We start from the raw sequence: 21067 nt of genomic DNA on the forward strand, positions 1-21067 counted from the left end.
ACCCACTGACAGCAGATGGTACTCTAGCAGCCATCTTTTTTTCATTACATTCAGTGGGGTGGAAGTCATGATTGAAATAACACTTTACGTGTAAAAATTCTTTAATTCTGAGACTTTTTATCTCCTTGCAGTGTTGTCTTGTTACTGGAAAATTAACCTCAATATAATGTAGCTATAGAGAAACACCACTGCTGCCGGGTAGATCTATGACGCCTCCTTGTGGTGAGAAAAGTCCAGTAAATAACACCGTGTATGCAAACATTCTTCAAACAAACGAGACATTAATAACTTGCTCTCAAACAGAATGTAATATCAAATCAAAAAACCTGGACAAATGTGAAGATTTGTGACCGGAACTTTGTCCTTTTCGGTATTAATGCACTGTTTCAACAGTATAAATACAAGATGGCTGCAAAGAGGTGTGGAAAGAAAGATTTATTTCACAATCTTGTACAAAAATGCAACTGACAGGTTTGAGGCATTTTTCTTCTTAAACAGTTTCTATACAAAAACGCACAACTTAAACATTAGAAACCCATTTAAATGATTCACGCAGTGCTAATAGTGATTCCAAATCATTCCATCAGTGTTCAGTAAATTCCTTTCCTCTTTCTTCACTTCTGGATGTTTTTATCAGGAAAACATGGCAAAAGTTCTAATTATGTGATAGTGCCACAAAAGTGCATGAGGCAAAAAGTCCATTTATTTATGTCAAATCTTACAAGAGGTCTGAAAAAGACCCTCTGTTGCACTAGTCTGAGGAGAAAAGGAAGTCACAAAACACTGAAGGAGATAATGTGACTGTCAGTTCAGTCTGGTTGAATTTCTTGAGCAAGGTCAGTGCTTTCATGACTAAATGATTTATAATTTTAACTGTACTGCATGTAGGCCACCCACATCTGTAATGTCCAGATCTGTTGGTTTCAATGTGTCATCTCTGTCTTTAGCCCATGAGGTATCCCCTGGAAAGACAAAACACAAATTACTACAGACTGTCACGTGACAATTGCAGTTCAAATTAGTATAAAATGAATTGTTATTTAAGCTAGTTTGAAAGAGAAACATGTATTTTGTGGAAAGCAAAAAGCAGAGACTTACGGCAGCTTCATGCGCATGAACACTCTGGCCATGAAGAAGCTGAGGAGAACGCTGACAAACCCAATGAAGAGCAACAGGAATCGGTTGAGTTTGGGGATGTTTGGTGCATTGGAGCGGTCCAGGATTATAAAGCCCAAACCTCCCATTGTGAAGAGGAAGCTGGAGGCCAGGCCTTCCATGATGTACTGGCCATTTACTCTGGAAATCAAATGTGTCTGGATTACCTATGAGTAACTTTGATTTTGTTGAATTGTGTTCAAATGCTGACAACATTATGGCGAGGGCCCCAACTCTCATCCCCAATATTCTGTTGTTGTTTTTTATCATTTGTATCTTTAAAAAAACATACACAACAAAAAAACTAATTTCTGATTAAATTAAATATTTTTAAAATATGCTACTTTGAGTCTGAAGCAGCTGCCTCTTTCTATCTGTTGTCACCACTCTGTGGTCTCAAGCATTGTTACACTAAACGTGCTATCTGATTGGTTAAGCATCATGACTAATAGTCAAGCAACATGGAGGAGTAAATGCTGAAAAGTTCTCATTTAAATAAACACATGTAAAACTCAAACAAAAGCAGCTCAATTTAGTTTTGTGTTGGAGTTATTTTAAAACATTTTCACTGTTACTGCAAATATACATGTAATATCAGAATCCAGCATTACAGGTCATATTTCTCCCATAGTGGCTTCTCTTTGCTCACTGTAAAATCCAGAATGTAATTTAAAATCCTAACATACAAAGATCCAAATGACCAGGCTCCATTGTATTTTAAAGACCCTATTTTTCTCAACAGAGCACTTCACTCTCTGAACAGAGGCTTGTTTGTGGTTCTTCAAGAGAGTTGCTGGTAAAGCAGAGTAAGGTCGTCAACTTGCTATGTGAAGTGCCTCAGTATATCAATGAAATTTAACTGAATCACTTATCAATCTTGTTGATTACCTTTAATAATGTGTTGGCTCTGACATAACCATACTGGTTGACCCCTATATTTTGCAAGACTGTCTTACCTGTATGCCAAAAAGGCAACTGGCCGCTGGTGTCCATGTTCATCAGTCATTGAACCCACACTTGGTGGTTCCACAATAACATCATAGATGATACCTGAGTGGGTGAACAGAATAAATAAACAAAATAAGACCACATTAATAATGACAAAACACCTTTTCAAAAACAAAGTTACATAATGTTCTGCACAGAAAAATACTCTGTACAAAGATATGCTATAAGTAATGACTTAAAATCCTAAATTTGCTGTAAGTCTAAGCAGTATATGAAAGGACTGAACAGGCAGCTAGTGTTCACAAGGCAAAAAAAGTACAAAATTTACTTGATAAAGTGATCTTTTCCAACAAAAGCTAGACAACGTTCCATTATCATGCAACCCAAGATACATTGTGTTAGTTTGTGGACCTAGCTTAGCTTGAAACTTAGCATCTCATCCTCTCCTGTATTGCAAGACGCATTACCACACGTACTTAAAAATGCAGCGAAGATCTACAATATGTGCCAACATAATAACAGCAAAATGAGCACTGCCATTAAATTCTACGCTGAAACAACAGACATTTAGCAATAGCTGGCTAGCTGTCTTGCTTCAATGTTAGCTTAGTAGCTGCATTTACCTCCTGTGATGAGAAAGTAGGACACAATAACGACCGCGTACACGGTCATAGCCGACGGCATGTGCAACCATGATGGTTTCTTCAGTTTTATATTCGGGCATTCGAGCACAGCAAACGGTATACTGTATAAAGTCTCCATATTGGACGAAATTATCTTCTACCGCTGCAGTACAACTGCTGCCTGAAGTGCGTCTGCGCAGAAACTTTGTTGACGTGTCCCGGAACTACAAGCGTTGCTGGTTTCCTCTGTCGGTCTATCGTTTTTAAATAGTTTAAAAATACACTTTCCCTATCAATTTTACAGCAAACATTTTTTTACGATACATTTTTTAATTTAGACTTACAGTAATTTTACGGTAGTTTTGGACGTGTACGTCAACTGTGCATGACGTAGTCTTAAAGACACAGTACTTGTTTGTAAAGCGTACTCAAATTTACAGTATTTTGAAACTTACCAACAATCCCCCAATTAATCTTTTCATTAATTTTAATGACTTGGTTCAGTGTGGTGATGTTAAATACTATAGATTCATATAGCTATACTACAGAATATGTCAATTTCTATTCATTATAGTAGCCTCTGATCTTCAATTGCTTATTTGTGCTTGCTTCACAGAGTAAATATTTACCGTGTTCACCTTTCCCAGCAGTTTTTTTCTTCACAGTAAACTTTATAATCATATATTTGATCCTTTCCTAAAACACTCAATTGTTTTCTCTTAAAAGGTTAACAAAATAAGCAAACAATTTCAGTTCACTTTTTGATGGAAAACAACCCTTACATTAATTATAAACTATACTGTAAACTTCATTGAGGAAAAAAAACCTTAATCTGTTATAGTCCTTTTGTGACATTTGTTCAACATAGCTGTAATAATACTAATTTATCAGATGTAAGGCTTTTGATGATAGACCAGCATGATACAGATTTCAAATTAAAAGCAAGAAGACATTGCAAATCACAACGGACAAATGGAATTGTTTGTCATTTTTTATTGTGGCATTACAAATACACATTTTACTTAGATTTCTGGCTCTGTGCCTGTGCCTTGAGCACTTTGACAACGATCTTCTGCTCCTCAATCAGGAAAGCACGCTTGATCCTGAGAATAAAAGAAAAAGAGACACTTTAGACATAACGCATTAACCATTCAAAACTAACATTTTATTATATCTTCCATGTTTCCATTCTAAAGTTTAGATATAATCAAGGCAAACACTAGCATCAGTCCAGTTTCTCAGCAAGAGATGAAGCTTCTCTTACCTGTCACGCACACACTTGGCGCACATGGATCCTCCATAGGCCCTGCTCACATGCTTCTTGGTCTTGGAGAGCCTCATCAGAACCTGAGGTCTGACAGCACGAATCTGAAAAAAACAACAAACATAACGATTGTGAGAAGAGAACAGGCATAGAGTACTGGCTTGGAGATAAATGCAACATCACAACTTGGGCAAAGTCGTGCAATACATGTTCACGGCAGTTGTGTTTTCTGCAATACAACCAACGTCTGGTCTGCACGCTATTGGAAATACATAGAAAAAGTACAGCTGATACACACGTGGACAAAATTGTTGGTACCCCTCAGTTAAAGAAGGAAAAACCCACAATTCTCACTGAAATCACTTGAAACTCACAAAAGTAACAATAAATAAAAATTTATTGAAAATTAAATAATCAAAATCAGCCATTACTTTTGAATTGTTGATTAACATAATTATTTAAAAAAAACAAACTAATGAAATAGGGCTGGACAAAAATGATGGTACCCATAACTTAATATTTTGTTGCACAACCTTTTGAGGCAATCACTGCAATTAAACGATTTCTGTATTTGTCAATGAGCGTTCTGCAGCTGTCAACAGGTATTTTGGCCCACTCCTCATGAGCAAACAGCTCCAGTTGTCTCAGGTTTGATGGGTGTCTTCTCCAAATGGCATGTTTCAGCTCCTTCCACATATGTTCAATGGGATTCAGATCTGGGCTCATAGAAGGCCACTTTAGAATAGTCCAACACTTTTCTCTCAGCCATTCTTGGGTGTTTTTGGCTGTGTGTTTTGGATCGTTGTCCTGTTGGAAGACCCATGACCTGCGACTGAGACCAAGCTTTCTGACACTAGGCAGCACATTTCTCTCCAGAATGCCTTGATAGTCTTCAGATTTCATCGTACCTTGCACACTTTCAAGACACCCTGTGCCAGATGCAGCAAAGCAGCCCCAAAACATTACTGAGCCTCCTCCATGTTTCACCGTAGGGACAGTGTTCTTTTCTTCGTATGCTTGGTTTTTGAGTCTATGAACATAGAGTTGATGTGCCTTACCAAAAAGCTCCAGTTTGGTCTCATCTGTCCAAAGGACATTCTCCCAGAAGCTTTGTGGCTTGTCAACATGCATTTTTGCAAATTCCAGTCTGGCTTTTTTATGAGTTTTTTTCAGCAGTGGTGTCCTCCTTGGTCGTCTCCCATGAAGTCCACTTTGGCTCAAACAACGACGAATGGTGCGATCTGACACCGATGTACCTTGGCCTTGGAGTTCACCTTTAATTTCTTTGGAGGTTGCTCTGGGCTCTTTGGATACAATTCCAACGATCCGTCTCTTCAATTTGTCATCAATTTTCCTCTTGCGGCCACGTCCAGGGAGGTTGGCTACTGTCCCGTGGGTCTTGAACTTCTGAATAATATGAGCCACTGTTGTCACAGGAACTTCAAGCTGTTTAGAGATGGTCTTATAGCCTTTACCTTTAAGATGTTTGTCTATAATTTTTTTTCGGATGTCCTGGGACAATTCTCTCCTTCGCTTTCTGTTGTCCATGTTCAGTGTGGTACACACCTTTTCACCAAACAGCAGGGTGACTACTTGTCTCCCTTTAAATAGGCAGACTGACTGATTATGAGTTTGGAAACACCTGTGATGTCAATTAAATGACACACCTGAGTTAATCATGTCACTCTGGTCAAATAGTTTTCAATCTTTTATAGAGGTACCATCATTTTTGTCCAGGCCTGTTTCATTAGTTTGTTTTTTTTAAATAATTATGTTAATCAACAATTCAAAAGTAATGGCTGTTTTTGATTATTTAATTTTCAATAAATTTTTATTTATTGTTACTTTTGTGAGTTTCAAGTGATTTCAGTGAGAACTGTGGGTTTTTCCTTCTTTAACTGAGGGGTACCAACAATTTTGTCCACGTGTGTATGTATGGCCTTGCTTGCAGTGGATCACATATTAAAAGTAGCAATATGAAGGTGCCTGCTGGTGTTTGCAGAGTAGGTTGCTTGAATCCATCTCTTCCACATGGCACCTTCATATTGCTACTTATAATATGTGATACACTGCAAGCAAGGCCAAATGCATATCAGCTGTCATCGACAAGATAGAAATGTTCACAAGTGTTTAATTTTACCATGCAATATTTAATTTGATCATTTCTTTGGAATTCATTATGCGAAGACAACCAAGCTACCCTTTTTACTCATCTTATTTACGTCTTTCCTACTTAGGTCTGCACGTTCTGGTCTGGCAACCAAGAAGTTTTTCTATGCAAGTCCAAAAGGTGCTGACCAAAATAAGGTGGTGAGGAACCTGATCAAACTGAGCTAATGAGCAGCTTTCTATAAATTTGACAGTACTCGTCTATAAGACCCTGGTTTTGATAAAACTTGTGAATATATTTCGTTACATTTGAAACTCCCAGAATAAGATGACTAGTATATATATATTTTTAAAAAAATTAAATCACAAGCTGATCTAAGTTACCAAACTAAACTTTTTACTGCACATATTGTCTGACTGGACGTCAAAATTCCACACCTCCAAATGATGTGGCACTTGTTTTCTGCTCTTTCCAACCAAATTCCCAATTTTAGCTCATAAAGTGTTTCAGTGTAAAGAAAGCTCCAGTCCTTGAAGCATGATTTGTTTCTAACAAGTGCACAAGATAATATAATGCAACATAATTAGCAGCATCCACATCATCAGCCAAGTATTGGTATACTCTCATAATAGGAGAACCTGAAGTAAAATTAGATCACTTTAGCAGCTTTAAAACACACATATGGACCACAACAAAAGCATAAAGTTTTTGCCAATTCAGTGTGTGTTGCTGAAATGCTACATACAGTTATTAGAATAAACTTCAGAAATATAAAGTAGTAGAAGCAACAGGTGATCTGGTAAACTGTCAGGAAAGTAGTTTGACGCTCAAACTTAAAAAAATCATATTTCTGGTATAGTCTGTTAATCTCCCTTTAGCTTTCTGGTTTTGCACCATTATGCTACGGAGGGGAAGGTTGCCAGTTTAAGACGGCAAACTAGAGGAATTGTGTCGGTGCTGTTGTTTCAGCAACTAAAGCAAAAGCCTGTGTGGCTGCAGCAGGACCGCCCTCTTTATTAAGTGTCTAACCTGATGTAGAATACCAATTTCGGTTTACGTTGAGTTTTTGTTAAGAAAAGAAACAAACAAATCCCAATTATTAGTTCAAAAGCTTGTTATTCTTCTCAGATTAGTAACTGCCAATCAAGAGCATTGACCCCGTAAGACTGAACTAAACGGCGGAATTATCAAATTGCAGGGGTTTTCTTACAGATATTGCACGACCATTTGTGGTATAAGTTTTAAAGTGAAGCTCTGGGTACAACAGATTTAAAACGTGATGACGCATTACCACACATGATGGAATTCAAAAGTGCATCTGTTACACAAGGAAGATATCATCAATTAGTAAAACCACTGACAACATTCCTGAGCTAGTTGCACTTTTCCAATTTGCAATGTTTGCTTTTTGATTTGGAAACAAATAATTGTTCAATCCTGCTCCTGATGTTGTTAAGTGATGCCAGTATGTAGTGATACCAGCCCCATGTGCATCCTCCACAGCTCATAAACTGACCACTTGCAGCATTTGCTGAGAGAAAAAGGCAAAGCATTTTCACCAAGTTACAACAGATCTACTTACTCCACGCAGTCTTCCTGGGCAGATGCCACATGCTGACTTGGGGGCTTTGCCGACCTTCTTTGTGTACAGATACACAATACGGTTACCAGGAGTCCGGGACCTGCACAGAAAGAGTCAATATTATGTAGCTGGAGCACAGGAGCTGCAGTTTCTAGATCACAGTTGTAGGACTGTCACTTCTAATTAACTTTATAGCAGAAACACCACCTGCAAAATTGAAGGACTGTGAAGTGAATGATTCGAGTTTTTTTTCCCACTGAAACTAATGTCTATATATGTAGTTATGGTTTCAGAGGCATAGTCAACTAAAGTACTACTTTCCAAAAACCAAATTATGCCTTTGAATATGTATTGCACCCAAAACCCTACTTTCTAAAACACAAGTTATGCCTTTCAATGTAAATTTCATCCACCACTGTTGTTTGATGCCAGCTATGTGGGCTAAAATAGTAAAAAAAAAAAAAAAATAAAAAATAAATTAACTAGGTCCCCAATGGAGGAAACAACTGATTGCAATTTTTTTCGGACCCAAAACAACTTGTGAAAATCAGGGGTCCTAGAAGCAGCCTTGCAGACACATGAGACTGGAAGGAGCACCAGCAGCTACACAGCTAGCTACTAATGAACATACAGGGATGCTAATGGATTCAACAGCTAAACAGACAATGCAGAAAGCTCACTTACAGCCTGGTTTTGTTGGAGGCGGTGTTGTAGGACAACCTACGGCGGTAAGTCAGGCGCTGCACCATCTCGAAGCTGGAAACAGACAAGAAACCCATGAAATGTATGGAACCATGCTAGCATGCTAACATGGTTAGTTCGTGGCGCTCAATAACATTAACAGCAGTCAACAACAAGTTAGTCGGATTTGTTGGCCAGAAATGTCCTTAAAAAGTAAGCTAACATGTAGCCGACTATTATATTAAGCATTAATTAAAACGCTGTTGGCTTCCCCGTCTCTACCGCTGTAAGTTAGCCGTTTAGCTAGCGGCCTTTTCACGACTCCGGAGAGCATCTTCAAAATATCGCCCAGAAAGGATTCACCATTAAAATAGTCCCATCGTTAGAAAGAAAGAATAACTATGAAAACCATCGCCGCTTGAAATTGGCCACATTTGTTTCTAAAACGGAGGATTACAGTCGATTATAGAAACATAATGTTTCGGAGGAAAGCAGGAGCCGCCATACCTGCTGTCGCCGTAACGGGAAGAGGAAGGACTTGGGCCGGTGTGAAAGGTTAAGTGTTCCGGCTGTTTCAACAGCGTCCTCTGTTGCTGCTCCCTGTTCACTACAGGCTGTTGCAGTCACTGTTCATTTATTTATATTTTTTACAATACAATTTATATTTGATAGTGACCAAGATGCGATGTTTGCTGTAATTTTTGATGCTAACATCTGTAATGGCTGCTTTTTTCCATTAACATATATATGAATGTACAAATGAATGGGCTCTTGTTACAGACATGCACCTACACCATAAAAATGTTTTTCTTCAGTAATAATAGTCTACAACAACAATATAATACGATGTAATGTCTATAATAATGATATGGTATTTATTTGTTTAAAAAGCCAAAACTGTAAACAGCATCTACATCAAAAAATGTATTTCATTATTTCATGACGTGTCTCATAAAATTGGACAGTTTTACTGTATTTAAATCAGCTGAAAATATAGAACCCATTCTACACAGTTCACAAAAAACATTTTAAGAGATAATCTCCTTAAACAGTATTCATTCCTGACAGCTTGGTCAATATTTGTGCAATACTTCTGTCACTGAAATAGGAAATGCTCTGTTGAGATGCATTTTAAATTGACTTTTTTGCAAAAGTTTCTTTTGTAATGTTGAATACAATCTTTTTAATTTTTTCTTCTTATAATTATTTAAATAAATATGTATATCAGGATAAATAATATGTTCTGTAGGGTATAGCTGCTGCATTTTAACAGAAAAGAACGATGTGTCAAGATCCATGGAAGTGACTGTCAATGAAGAGACAATATTCTGGTTGTCCAGTAGATGGCAGCAGATGGTGGCGCTGATAGTCATTAGTCAGGACCAGGATGTAAATGTCAATACATATACCGCAACAGATGCACATAAAACACTAAAGTGTCCACATAAATGCACTGTAACTGTGGAGATATTTCAGAAACATTTGGTTTCATTGATTTTTAACTTGAGGAATCTTTCGGTTATCTATGGACATGGATCCAGGTGCAAAGACTCCTGATTTCACAAAGATAAGATAGCTTTTTTTTTTTTTTTTTGTTGAACTACGTTTGCAAGAATAGTTCATTTGAATTTATTTAGATAAAAAACTTTCAGTTGTAAATCAATGCAAAACCATCTGAGGTTGGTCAAAAGTTAGCAACTATAGAGTTAGCATTGTACAAGTGAGGGACATGGAAGTAAGTATAGCTTTATATTGTATATAAAAAAAGCAATACAAACAGTAGCTTTATTTATATAACGCCTTTTTCGAAAACAAAGTTTTAAGGTGCTGTTCAGAGTACATACAAAGACACAGTATAAAACGAAAGCTAAGAAACATTACTCTTGTTTTCACCTTGTCACATTGGTTCAAAGTATGTTTTAGGATGGCTTTAAAGAGTTTACTGATTACCTTTACCTGTTTGTTTTTCTGATTAGATGCTCAAGCAGAGGTCTACTGTCTTCTGGATAAAACCCAAAGAGGACCAAGTAGTTGCAGTCAGCAGCTCTGGGATCAGCACGAGGAATTCAGGTCGGTTGAGCACGTGAAAAAATGTACTTTTTTCTGAGAGCCTTTCCGGATTTTATTTGAATTTTAATTTCCATTGACGTGTTTTTTTCATTATTTCTTTCAGCAACATTCTTTACCCTTTTACCAAAGTGTTATTTTTATATAGCATGTTACATCTATTAGTTTTGTGATGTTTTTACAAATATAAGGTTTAATTTAGCAAGGTTTGGGTTAAAGATTTAGAAGAATTAGATTTGAAGCAAACAGGAAACAGTAAGACGTAAGATATCTAGGTCTCTCTCTCTCTCTCTCTCCCTCTCAAGAGATGTTGTTCATAAGCAGTTATAAGATCACTTATGTATATTGGTGTCCTGAAAAACATGTAATAAATCAATTCTAAAGCTAAGTGGTGGCTAGTAAAGACCAGTAACAATACTGGAGCAAGTTAGAGGCTGAGTTTAGCTTGGAAAAAATTGATGGCGCAATTTAAACATTTTCCAAATATGGCAAAAGCAAAGTTTCTTCTGGAATGTCTCCAGCGAATACAGGTTGCATTGCTTTCAACAGAACGGTTAATATTACTACCAATAAACATACATGTAAATAAAAAATTAAAAAAAACTGTAATGTAATCATTTAGCAATAACATTGTAGTTGCAAGACATTTTAAGCTTTACTGATCATCCAGATAATCTCCCCTTGAAAACCTAAAGTTCATGGGTGCATTCAAACACAAAAAGTATTCAACACATGCTGAGACCAATGTCCAGGTAACGGAAAGGAAATCTCTCTGAAGATGTGAGAAACGACTCAAAATGGCCTCCTATCAAAGAGGTGCTGTGTCACTAAGAGACATTTGCCAAGTTCAGCCAACAGATGGAGAACTTGGCATTCTTTTAGGTGAAGCATTTGGCAAAGGCAAAGTTCAGTGACAGCACATGGCTCCGAGCAGTGTGCTGTCGTATTACGTTTCCAATTTTAAGTCCATTAAACTAACCGTCAAGTTTAGCGCTGAACTTATTCAGAACTCAGTTTTTGACAGGGACATGTTATTTTTGCACTTGTCTTTGTAGATCAGCCACCTGGAAATGTTGTTTGTTTTTGTTTTTTTAATCGTGAAAGTAACATAGGATACTGAAGGATGTTTAAAATTGTAGTAATTGTGAATTTTTTTTTTTGTGAGAGAAAATCTAGTCCAGACTCTGCATGAGAGGCTTGTTTGTGTGTTAGTTTTATTTAAAGTACTACACATAAACATACATATTTGGTGTAAATATGATTCCCTCTTGCTATTTAATTGAAAACTTTTCATATAGCCGGTGACCTCTGGAACATGTTCAACATGATCTGTTAAGAGACTGATCTGATCGAGTCCAGATGTGACGTGACCCAGGATTAACCCGATCTTTACGACTATCAAGGTCTTCGACACAGGGTGCCAAGAAGATTTGCACTGACTCCAAGGGACACAGAGGCTCACACACATGTCCAAAATAATTAGTAACATCTGCAGGCAGTCTGTCTTCATTTTGCCAGAATTAATTATTCTAAAACGCTCAATGTCGATTAAGTCGGTCCAACCGAATATCAGTTAATTCACGCCGGTTAGGTCGTTTCACTGGACTTTGCATTTTGACACCAGTGTTTCTCAATCAGCCCTAACTAGTCGAAGATGACCCATATCACCTTAAGTGCACTTGATTACGCAAGCCTGTCCGACCCCCCTCTCCACATCTCCTTGTAATCTGTGTAATCTGCTGAGATTTAAACCTGCTGCTCCTGTTTAATAAATCCACTGCGATTAAAATAGGATTACAGCTCTGCTTTCCCCTTCCTAATGACATCATAGCATGAAACATTTTTGTGACTTTTTTTTCTTTCTTTTTTTTTTAGTTGTTTGGTTTTCCTGCGTGGGCATTTTCCAACCCTTCCTACTAACCTGACAGGTGGCAATGATTTCTCAACTTCTTCCTCCTCCCTCTCTTCATGAAACTCAGCCCAGCAGGTCAGCCCATCTGTGGGGCTGCTGACAGAAGGATTAACTTTATAATGCAGCACAGATCCTGTATCAATGCCGTGGCCCTTCAAATCACACTTCTCAATGACGGACAACAACCAAAGGAAATATGCTGCAGCGCCGTGTTATTTGTTCGAAACCTTTGCACAAAGTTTGCCTACGTGATGAGATGTTCATGCGTGTAAAGCCATGAAATATTAAACAACCCATTCAGCTAGCAAAGGTCATAAAGACACACCACACATGCTGCTCCTCCTGCTTTTGGTAATGTGAAATGGAAGATGCTGAGAGCAAATCGATACGACTCTTTTGTCCTGTTTGTCCTTCCGTAGCGTTGTCCTGCAATGGTTAAGCACAGTCAGGTCACAAAAGACAACGAATGATTGGATCTTTGCTTCTAGTAACCTCATGCCTCCTACATAGTTTGTTCAAGACAATGACTTTAATGCACAATGTAGCGTCCCATTACATATATTACCACCCAATTTCAACTGAACTTTGAGTGTTGATTCAAAGCAAAAGCATTTCTTTTTAAACCCCCCAGCAGGTTTTGGAATTCAGAGAGTTGAGATTAAATCTATTTAAGTAGGTCAAAAATTCTGTTTAAACACCTAAGATAAGGCAGAAGATCACGGTTCAGTTGTGGCTGAAATGGTGTGTCATAACTGTTCACCGAGTATACAGAAGTCAAGCGTTATCACCAAGACTCATCAGTTTAGTTTCCATTTTAGAAAATAAAATTACACATTGCAGGTTTTTAGTGAAGCACAGTCTCTGTTAGCATGGGGATGTTGGGGATTACCACCTCACTTTAGACTGAAACTATCAAAATGGTCAAAATTTCACTTAGTCCAATACTTAGGTTAATTAGTAAATTTCTCCAAATTGAACACCTGTTAGCTCGATTAGCGGTAGCAATGTCAACATGTCCAAACATCAGCATGTTGAAGTTTTCACAGCGTGCTCTCAGCTACTGTGAAGCTTTAAGCTAAATACTGACATCTTCATGCAAAGTACAGCTTCACAGAGTGGCTGGAATACCTGCTGACTCATAGTCGTGTCAGAGGGATGTTAGCAATATTTTTAGATGGAAATGTTCTGAAATGTACCATCTTTTTCCTGATGTAAATTGAGGAATGTATACATCAAGAATCTTTTTTTTTTTAAATTTGTACTTGACAGAGAAGAGAAAACTCTTAGACCAGCATAAAGACTATCCCTGAGCCATGCACAATAATATATTATTCAAATAACTGTAATAACGCCATACAACACAATGATGCAACATTTTTCAAAAAATCAAATTGAATATTTGAAGGATTTTTAAACTATAAACAGACAAAAATGATAGTACTTACAGATTGCACAATTTAAAATGATCAGATTTTGGATTGACTGTTTGGCTTTCTAAGCCTGGATGCACTAAATGTTAAGATGCAACAGTGAAAGCAGCATCTCACTTTCACAATGTGTGTTTTCTACCTCATCATCCCCAGTTTGTGGATTATCAATTGGTTAAATTCTTTAGCGCTATACTGTTGCTAAAATAACTATTCCCTCCCCCATTTTCAGCTAATGTGGTCTGTCCCATTTTACCTCTGAACAATCTTTTGTGTAATAACATAGCAGCAGACCATTTCTCTTTTGGGAAAATCCATTTTAAAAGCCCCCTTAATTCACTATTCACTGACTGAACACCCCATTGGTGCTTCCATCCATTCTGTTAAGCTGACCACATTTTCCTGAGGGGGCAGGTGGTCTGTCCAAGCCTCTTTGTACAGACTTGTGGGGGTGGTGGTAGCAATGGTGGTTGGGGTTGCTAATATGAGGCTTTCAGCATCTAATCCAGAGAAAGTCTCTTAGAAAAGGCTTATCTCGGGAATCTCCAGTTTCACTGCTTTTCTCATCCATGAAACTCAAAAAACAAATGAAAATGCTTTCGGTGTCAGCTATTAATAAAAACTACTTGCTCAACAGGGCTAATTCAATACATCGCTGCATTCAATTGTACTTCCCTCTTCGCCGGAAAAAGCTGCTTGGTTATCATCACCCTATCTATCCCCCGCTGCCCCCTGCCTCATTGCTGACAAATCCATACAACTATGTGGGACACAAAGGCTTGGATTTAGCTGTCGGGCCAGAGTGACGGTGGGTCGGGTGGGGTGGGGTGCATGGAAATTTCTGTTGTTTTTGTCACAGCACAGATTTCAGACAAATCAAAACAACTATTGCCCGTCCAAAAAAAAAAGAAAAAAACCTTCCTCCCCACCCACACGGCGTGTGAACAGTCATCACTTTTATGCTGGAAATGCAGCCAGATCAGGAGTGTCCGGTGCTGTTGGTGTGGAGAGGAGGGGCTGGTGTGTGCACTGGGGGAAGGATTCATTGTTGAAAAAGAGCTGACAGCTTGGATGGGATCTCATTTGATAGGCAAATGTATTGGCAGATCTAATATGAAGAGCTGGGGATCACAGGTTCAGAGGGGGATTATTGATGACAATGATCTGTTCTCATTCTGTTCATTTAAAGAACTGGACGGCTTTTGTGACAGTCCTTTTATCATCAACCAAACTGACATCTTGATTTATCTTTATATTAACCTAAGACAAGGTTGAATGCACAAAGCCGAAACACCTGAACCTTCCCTTAACCCTCTGAACCTCAAGAGATTTCTGGGCGTTTTTGCTCTTGTTACATCTTTAGTCACTGTGGGCTCATTTTTCTCTGCAAAATAAAGTAGGGAGAACTCAAAAATGTCTTCCATGCAGTATGACACAGTGATAAAGTCATCAGTCAAAAAAAGTAAAAACTAAAGTTGAATTTCTTTTAATTTGCAAACATTGTAAAAATCAACATTTATGGTGTTTTTCCAAATGCAACCAGTTTTTTCATTACTCCTCTCCCTCCACTTAGTGTAAACACTGCCAGCAGTTCAGCTGAGAAGTCCCTGAAGAGTACAGAATGTTTTCAAGAATGTTTTTTTTTTTTCAGCAAGGTGTTTGAGACATGTAGAATAAAAGGATTTTAGGTGTAGATTTGGTTCATTTTCCCAATGTCATAAATAATTAGTTCAAGGAACATCTTAAACTGACAACTCTTGCTGTTTTCATAGTTTTTCAGAAAAGTGGTCTCATTTTGATTTATTTTTAAGATAGCATACCTTTTTGTAATCTGCTGGTGAGTTTTGTGCTTCAGCGGGTAAAATAAGAGCCATGGATGTTTTGTTGCCATGTCAACCCCGATGTGATTCCTCAGACACAAGACACCCCAAGCTGTTTCAAACTTTGAGAAACTCCTTCTAAAGTCCGACAAGACAATATATAACCAATATGTTACTCCTGCTGACAAACTAAAATCGGTAAAAAAAATTCCCCTTGAATTCTCCAAATTGACAGATGGTTGAGTGACAGTCCGATCTTATTGTCCCCAACCATGTGATCGATGATGTAGCTTACTTACATGTTCGTTCACGAATCAAAGCCACATTTTAATCCGCTTGGCAGGGCGGGCAGCAGTTGTGGAAATCTGTCGGACTGGTTTGGACTGGTTGGTGAGAAAGCCCAGTATGGCTCCAGTGTGGAAAAAAAACAACAACAATGTTTTATGGATGCAGTGAGTCAATCAAACTCAGTCACTTAGAAAGTGAATGATTTAGTCTTCTGGGCTTTGGAGCTTGACAGCATTTCTTCTACTGTCACTATACAACGGAGGTTAGCAGGAGAAATGTAGCTACTTATATGCTTTCTTGTTGGAACTTAGAAAGAGTGATAACAGTCTGATCTCTGAGGCGTATATATATCATTCAAAGACATGTTTAATTACCTTTGAGGACATAGAGAGAGTTACCAGATTAGTTAATTTAGCGAGAAAACCCCACGGATGGTCGTCCCAAAACATTGTGCCATGGATAAAGTGACGTAACTTAAGTTAATGCTTTGGGCTCCTGTGTTTCCTGTTGGGTAACAAGAAGCAGCTACAGTGCAGAGGAGAGGGGCAATCAATGAGGTCAGTGAATAATGATTTATTACAGCACCAGGCCATTAGTGTCACACATACTTTGTCACACTGTGTAAAGATGGCATGTCTATGTCTATCCAACAGGCTTGGCCCGTCGCCTAATGCTAAGTGGTAGGGAGGGGGGTTTATTTGATATTAGACGGAGCAACCCAGGGGACTGCAGAGATGATGGTTATGTCAGATGAAGGGTTGGTATGGGTTGACATTCGGCGTGAAGCAAACTGGCACGTGCCATTTGTGACCTTTCGTGTTTATTCTCCATTTTTGCTTAAAACCCAGAAAATTACTACAAAGAAATAGAATAAACCTTTAAAGGAATGGTGTAACATTTGGGGAAATGCACCTGCTTGCGTTCTCGACCAATTTCCTTGAAGAGAAAATCAATAATATTGTCTGGGAAGTGAACATGAAGCTAGAGACAGCTCTATCAGCATCTCTAAAGTGCAGTAGTCTCAAGGTGAAGACGTTAAAGGAATGATAGAGCAAGATCCAACAAATCCAGATGATTCCTTTTGAGAAAGTGAGAAGAAAACACTCCAATTTTCCACAAAGAAACCTCTGGCAGAACTAGCTCAGGGAGGGTTGTCGTCTGCTTCGACTGGTTAGGGTGAAGGTTTTAACATGTAAAAATAGCAACTTGGTACTCTTGGCTTACTGTGCTTGTGACACATGAGATTCCACTGATGTTGAAGGCCTCAAAAATGGGTAAAATGTTCGTAAAATAATTACACTTTTTACTGATTTAAATATAGTAAAAATAGTGTCATTTTACCATCAAATATTGCAGATTTTTTAAAACTTTTTTTTACACCTCACCTGTAAATCACTACCTTTTTCTGTTATTTTTCTTTATCTGTAATTTATTAACAGAATTTCCGTAAATTAACAGCTAAATTATTTACATTATTTACAATTTTAGTCTGCTCTTATTATTCTTATTTCTTATGCAGTTTTTGCAGTCAACATGTAAATTATTGCTGTTTTCTAGACATTATATGCAGTTCAACAAATGTAAACTAAATAACGTCTGAAAAAATATTTTACCATTTTCTTTAACGTACACAATTTCCCTTTCAAATTACAACAGATGTCTTTGGAATATTTATATTTTTGCTGGCTTAAATTAAGAAAAAATGTGGGATATTACCTTTTGGATGTGAAAGAATGAACTGCATTTTGTAAGAACAGATTTTTGATATTCTTTGTTTGTCTTCTAGATAGTATTTGGAAAAAATAAATGAATAAAAAAAACATTAAAATTGCAGCTAAAATGATTTAATGCTTGGAATGAATTAGTTTGTTAAAAAAAACAGATTTTTGATATGAATGTTATTTACGCTTTGCTTTTTCTTTCTTATTTTTTACAGTCCACATGCAAATTATGACATTTCTGTAGATATTATCCGTAATTTAACATAAATCAAACTAAATGAAAACTAAAATTATTTCAAATTGCTATTATCAGTATTATAATTATTTCCATTTTATTAATATAAGGGATTGAATTACAATTTAACATAAGCAGATTTTTTTTAATGTGGGCATTATTTCCAATTTTTATTTTTTATTTATGTGTGTCTTTAGCCTATGTGAAGACGTTTTACTAGGTATTGTCTGTAATTTAACAACACAACACAAACAAACAAAAAGAACCAGGTCACTGCTGTTTTAAGCTGTAATCAATTACAACTTAAAAATTAAAAAAAAGTTCCCTTTCAACAGTGTCTATGAAGTGTAGAGATCCATGTGGAAAGCAGTGCTGCTGCAGATTATTCTCCGGTGTTGCCTTCAAGAAGCGGATGCAGCACTTTGCATGTAACCTTGAAATGACCCAAAGACGCGCAGATAAATCGGCTGCAGCTCTAAAGCACATCCACCTGTTCCATCACCAGAGAATTAAAGAAGGAAGAAAGGGGGGGGGGGGGGGGGGGGGGAAGAAAATGAGCGGAGATGCTGCCTTTGCTGTGTAACCACGGCAACTCCTCCCTCCAGATGAAGCATCACCGAAGCCCCCACCGCGGGAACCAGAGAGGGGAGGGATGCGCTGTCTGCCGCTTACCTGGCTTTATTAATCAAACCAGCCGCTTCACGTGGTCGGCCCAGCCCACGGCGTGATATTCTGTGACATTACGGAAGGTATTTGGCTATTCTGGGTGATTTTTTTTCTTCCTCTAACTGGAGGGATCCTGCTGCTGCTGCTGCTGCTGCTATGAGGAAACAGAGGTGAGGAGCGCATTTGGATGGACGCGCAGTTTTTTTCCCCCTCCTCTCCAAAGCTCCTCCTCTGTCGTCGGAGACCGGTCACATTTTTTTTTGTATGTGTGTGTGCTCAATGAGAGCAAGAGGGCACCGGAGAGAGGATTTCCTTAATTTTCAACGAGCTGCTGTGCTGTTTTCTCGCCTCTGTTTAAGGTAAGGCATGACACGGTCCGCAGCCTGTCCACGCGTCATGCGCCTCGCCAGGGTAAACTAATGTTGGGCTGTTTTTTTCTTCTTCTTTTTTTCTTTTACGTTTTTTATTATTATTATTTTTTTGTTCGGGATGTTCTGTTTGGCTGTGTGATGATCCAGTCGAAAGGGCGAATGCATTATTGAAGGGCAGACAGAGTTGTCAGTGGAGCATCTCGGCTTCCAGGCAGCGTCAGTGAAAAGTCAAACAGGACGAGGATGCGTTTGCTTTGAAATCTGCTTTCTACCTGAGCAGCAGCGTCATACCGTTGACCGTTTTCACTGACTGCTGCAGCCAAGTGGTGTCCGTTAACCGTCGGCCTTCACGTGTCCTGATATTTTTCGCAGGTAAAAAAGAGAGGGAGAGAAAGGGGATAAAACAGCACCTCATCTCAGATTTTTTTTTTTCTTGGAGTTGTCACAAATTGGGAAAATCAGTTCTGATCAGATGTCTGTGTGATAAGTTCTTCTGTCTGTTTGCTATCTTGATTCAGCCACTTGGAAATGTGCTTTGCTATTCATTTAGGATTGAATTAATAGTAAGAACCTGCATGTAAATCAATTTAAGATGATGTAGATTCTTCATTTAGGCTTCAGTAGGATATATTTTGTCTGAATTGCTGGATTTTTTTCAGCTTAAAGTCAGAGAACAGTGGAATAATATTGAAAGGTTGCCCCCAAATGATGCAGTTAACATAGATATTAGTCAGAATCGTCTTCATGAATTTGGTAAACATGCTGGTTTGCTGGAGTACTCCTGTAGACAAGTCTCTCCGAAGCATGGCATCTAATTTTTTTTAAAAATATAAATTGTATTGTCAGAGCCTTTCAAAATCTGTAAGCAAATCTGTCCGTTTTGAATTTTATTCTGCTCAATAATTAGTTGTCTCTTTTTGCATTGTCCTGCAGAGGCTAATATGAAGACATCATTTGGCAAACCAGACCCTGGAAAGCGCCTACAATCTTCATAACGCATTTGAAACTGAAAACACCATGCGTTGCCTTCGATAAAACCTGCTCTCCCCTCTTGCTACACCGACCCGTTGAGAGTGAGGACACCACGAGCGTCGCAGACATGGGTGCAGATCAACCCTGCATGGATTCTCTAGAGCGAAGGCCCACGTTGGGTCCCGGCTGTAAGCAGCTGGGCCGCCGGTGCCTGCGGAAAAAGCTGAGACCTGTGCGAATCTTAGGGTTAGTCTTCAGCTTGGTGGCCTTAAGTGCTGTCTCTTTCAGTGCCTTGACCTGGAGCTCAGGGGCTCTCAGTGAGCCGGCGCTCCCCGAGGAGCACCAGTCAGCCCCCACAGGACCCTACTTTTCACCCAACACCAGAGGGACCCCAACGTTTCCGCCGACATGCCCATAGCCCTGAAATCTACAGCGGATAGCAACGGGAGCCAAGGGGACTACCCCCGAGACATTTTCACCCGCGAGGAGAGGCGCCAAGGAGCAGTGGTCCTCCACATGTTCGGCATGATCTACATGTTCATCGCCTTAGCCATCGTGTGCGACGAGTTCTTCGTCCCAGCACTGACGGTCATCACGGAGAAGCTGACCATCTCAGATGACGTAGCGGGCGCCACCTTCATGGCGGCGGGCGGCTCAGCCCCAGAGCTCTTCACCTCCATCATCGGCGTCTTCATCTCCCACAGCAACGTGGGTATTGGCACCATCGTGGGCTCGGCCGTCTTCAACATCCTCTTCGTCATTGGGATGTGCGCCATCTTCTCCAAGGAGATCCTCAACCTGACGTGGTGGCCGCTGTTCCGCGACGTGTCCTTCTACATCCTGGATCTGATCATGCTTATCATCTTCTTCCTGGATAACTTCATCTCCGTGTGGGAGAGTATCACGCTGCTGTCTGCCTACGCGTGCTACGTGATCTTCATGAAGTTCAATGGCACGGTGGAGGGCTTCGTCAAAGATTGCATGAGCAAGAACCAAGTGGTAGAAGTGGAGGTACAGCCCAAGGTGAGTTGAAAATATAGTTTCGAGTCAAAAATGACAAAGTGCAGGAGTGAGCTTTGGTGTTTTTTGGCTAGAAATGACCTTCAACATCTTCTCTGGTGTGCGCACACTCATCCCTTTTCAACATCTCATGCTGCTGGTTTGTTATTCCACTGAAGTCAGGTTTGCTTTAATGATAGTTTCAGGTGCACCAGTAATAAAACCA

The 21067-nt window shown here is 39.0% G+C and overlaps 3 protein-coding genes across 3 annotated transcripts in view; 1 reads left to right on the forward strand and 2 right to left on the reverse strand.

Annotated features, from left to right (window-relative positions):
• Positions 1-420: 420 nt before the first annotated feature.
• On the reverse strand, positions 421-2941 carry ostc (oligosaccharyltransferase complex subunit). Its single transcript, XM_022214546.2, has 4 exons — positions 2727-2941; positions 2112-2205; positions 1099-1296; positions 421-962 (listed from the first exon to the last, which is right to left on the reverse strand). The coding sequence occupies exons 1-4, from the start codon at positions 2863-2865 to the stop codon at positions 944-946; spliced, it is 450 nt and encodes a 149-aa protein (XP_022070238.1). The 5' UTR covers positions 2866-2941; the 3' UTR covers positions 421-943.
• A 763-nt stretch (positions 2942-3704) lies between these two features.
• On the reverse strand, positions 3705-8919 carry rpl34 (ribosomal protein L34). Its single transcript, XM_022214547.2, has 5 exons — positions 8871-8919; positions 8367-8438; positions 7683-7782; positions 3991-4094; positions 3705-3829 (listed from the first exon to the last, which is right to left on the reverse strand). Exons 2-5 carry the CDS (start codon positions 8429-8431, stop codon positions 3745-3747), a joined length of 354 nt encoding a protein of 117 aa, XP_022070239.1. The 5' UTR covers positions 8432-8438; positions 8871-8919; the 3' UTR covers positions 3705-3744.
• An 11149-nt stretch (positions 8920-20068) lies between these two features.
• LOC110965469 (sodium/potassium/calcium exchanger 2) overlaps positions 20069-21067 on the forward strand; it is a 51344-nt gene continuing 50345 nt past the window's right edge. Inside the window, exon 1 of the mRNA XM_051943996.1 lies at positions 20069-20864. Coding sequence (XP_051799956.1) covers positions 20251-20864 — 614 coding nt within the window. The 5' untranslated portion in view covers positions 20069-20250. The remainder of the gene's footprint in view (positions 20865-21067) is intronic.

The sequence above is a fragment of the Acanthochromis polyacanthus genome, chromosome 23 (genome assembly GCF_021347895.1).
Source record: "Acanthochromis polyacanthus isolate Apoly-LR-REF ecotype Palm Island chromosome 23, KAUST_Apoly_ChrSc, whole genome shotgun sequence".
In the NCBI taxonomy this organism is placed as follows: Eukaryota; Metazoa; Chordata; class Actinopteri; family Pomacentridae; genus Acanthochromis; species Acanthochromis polyacanthus.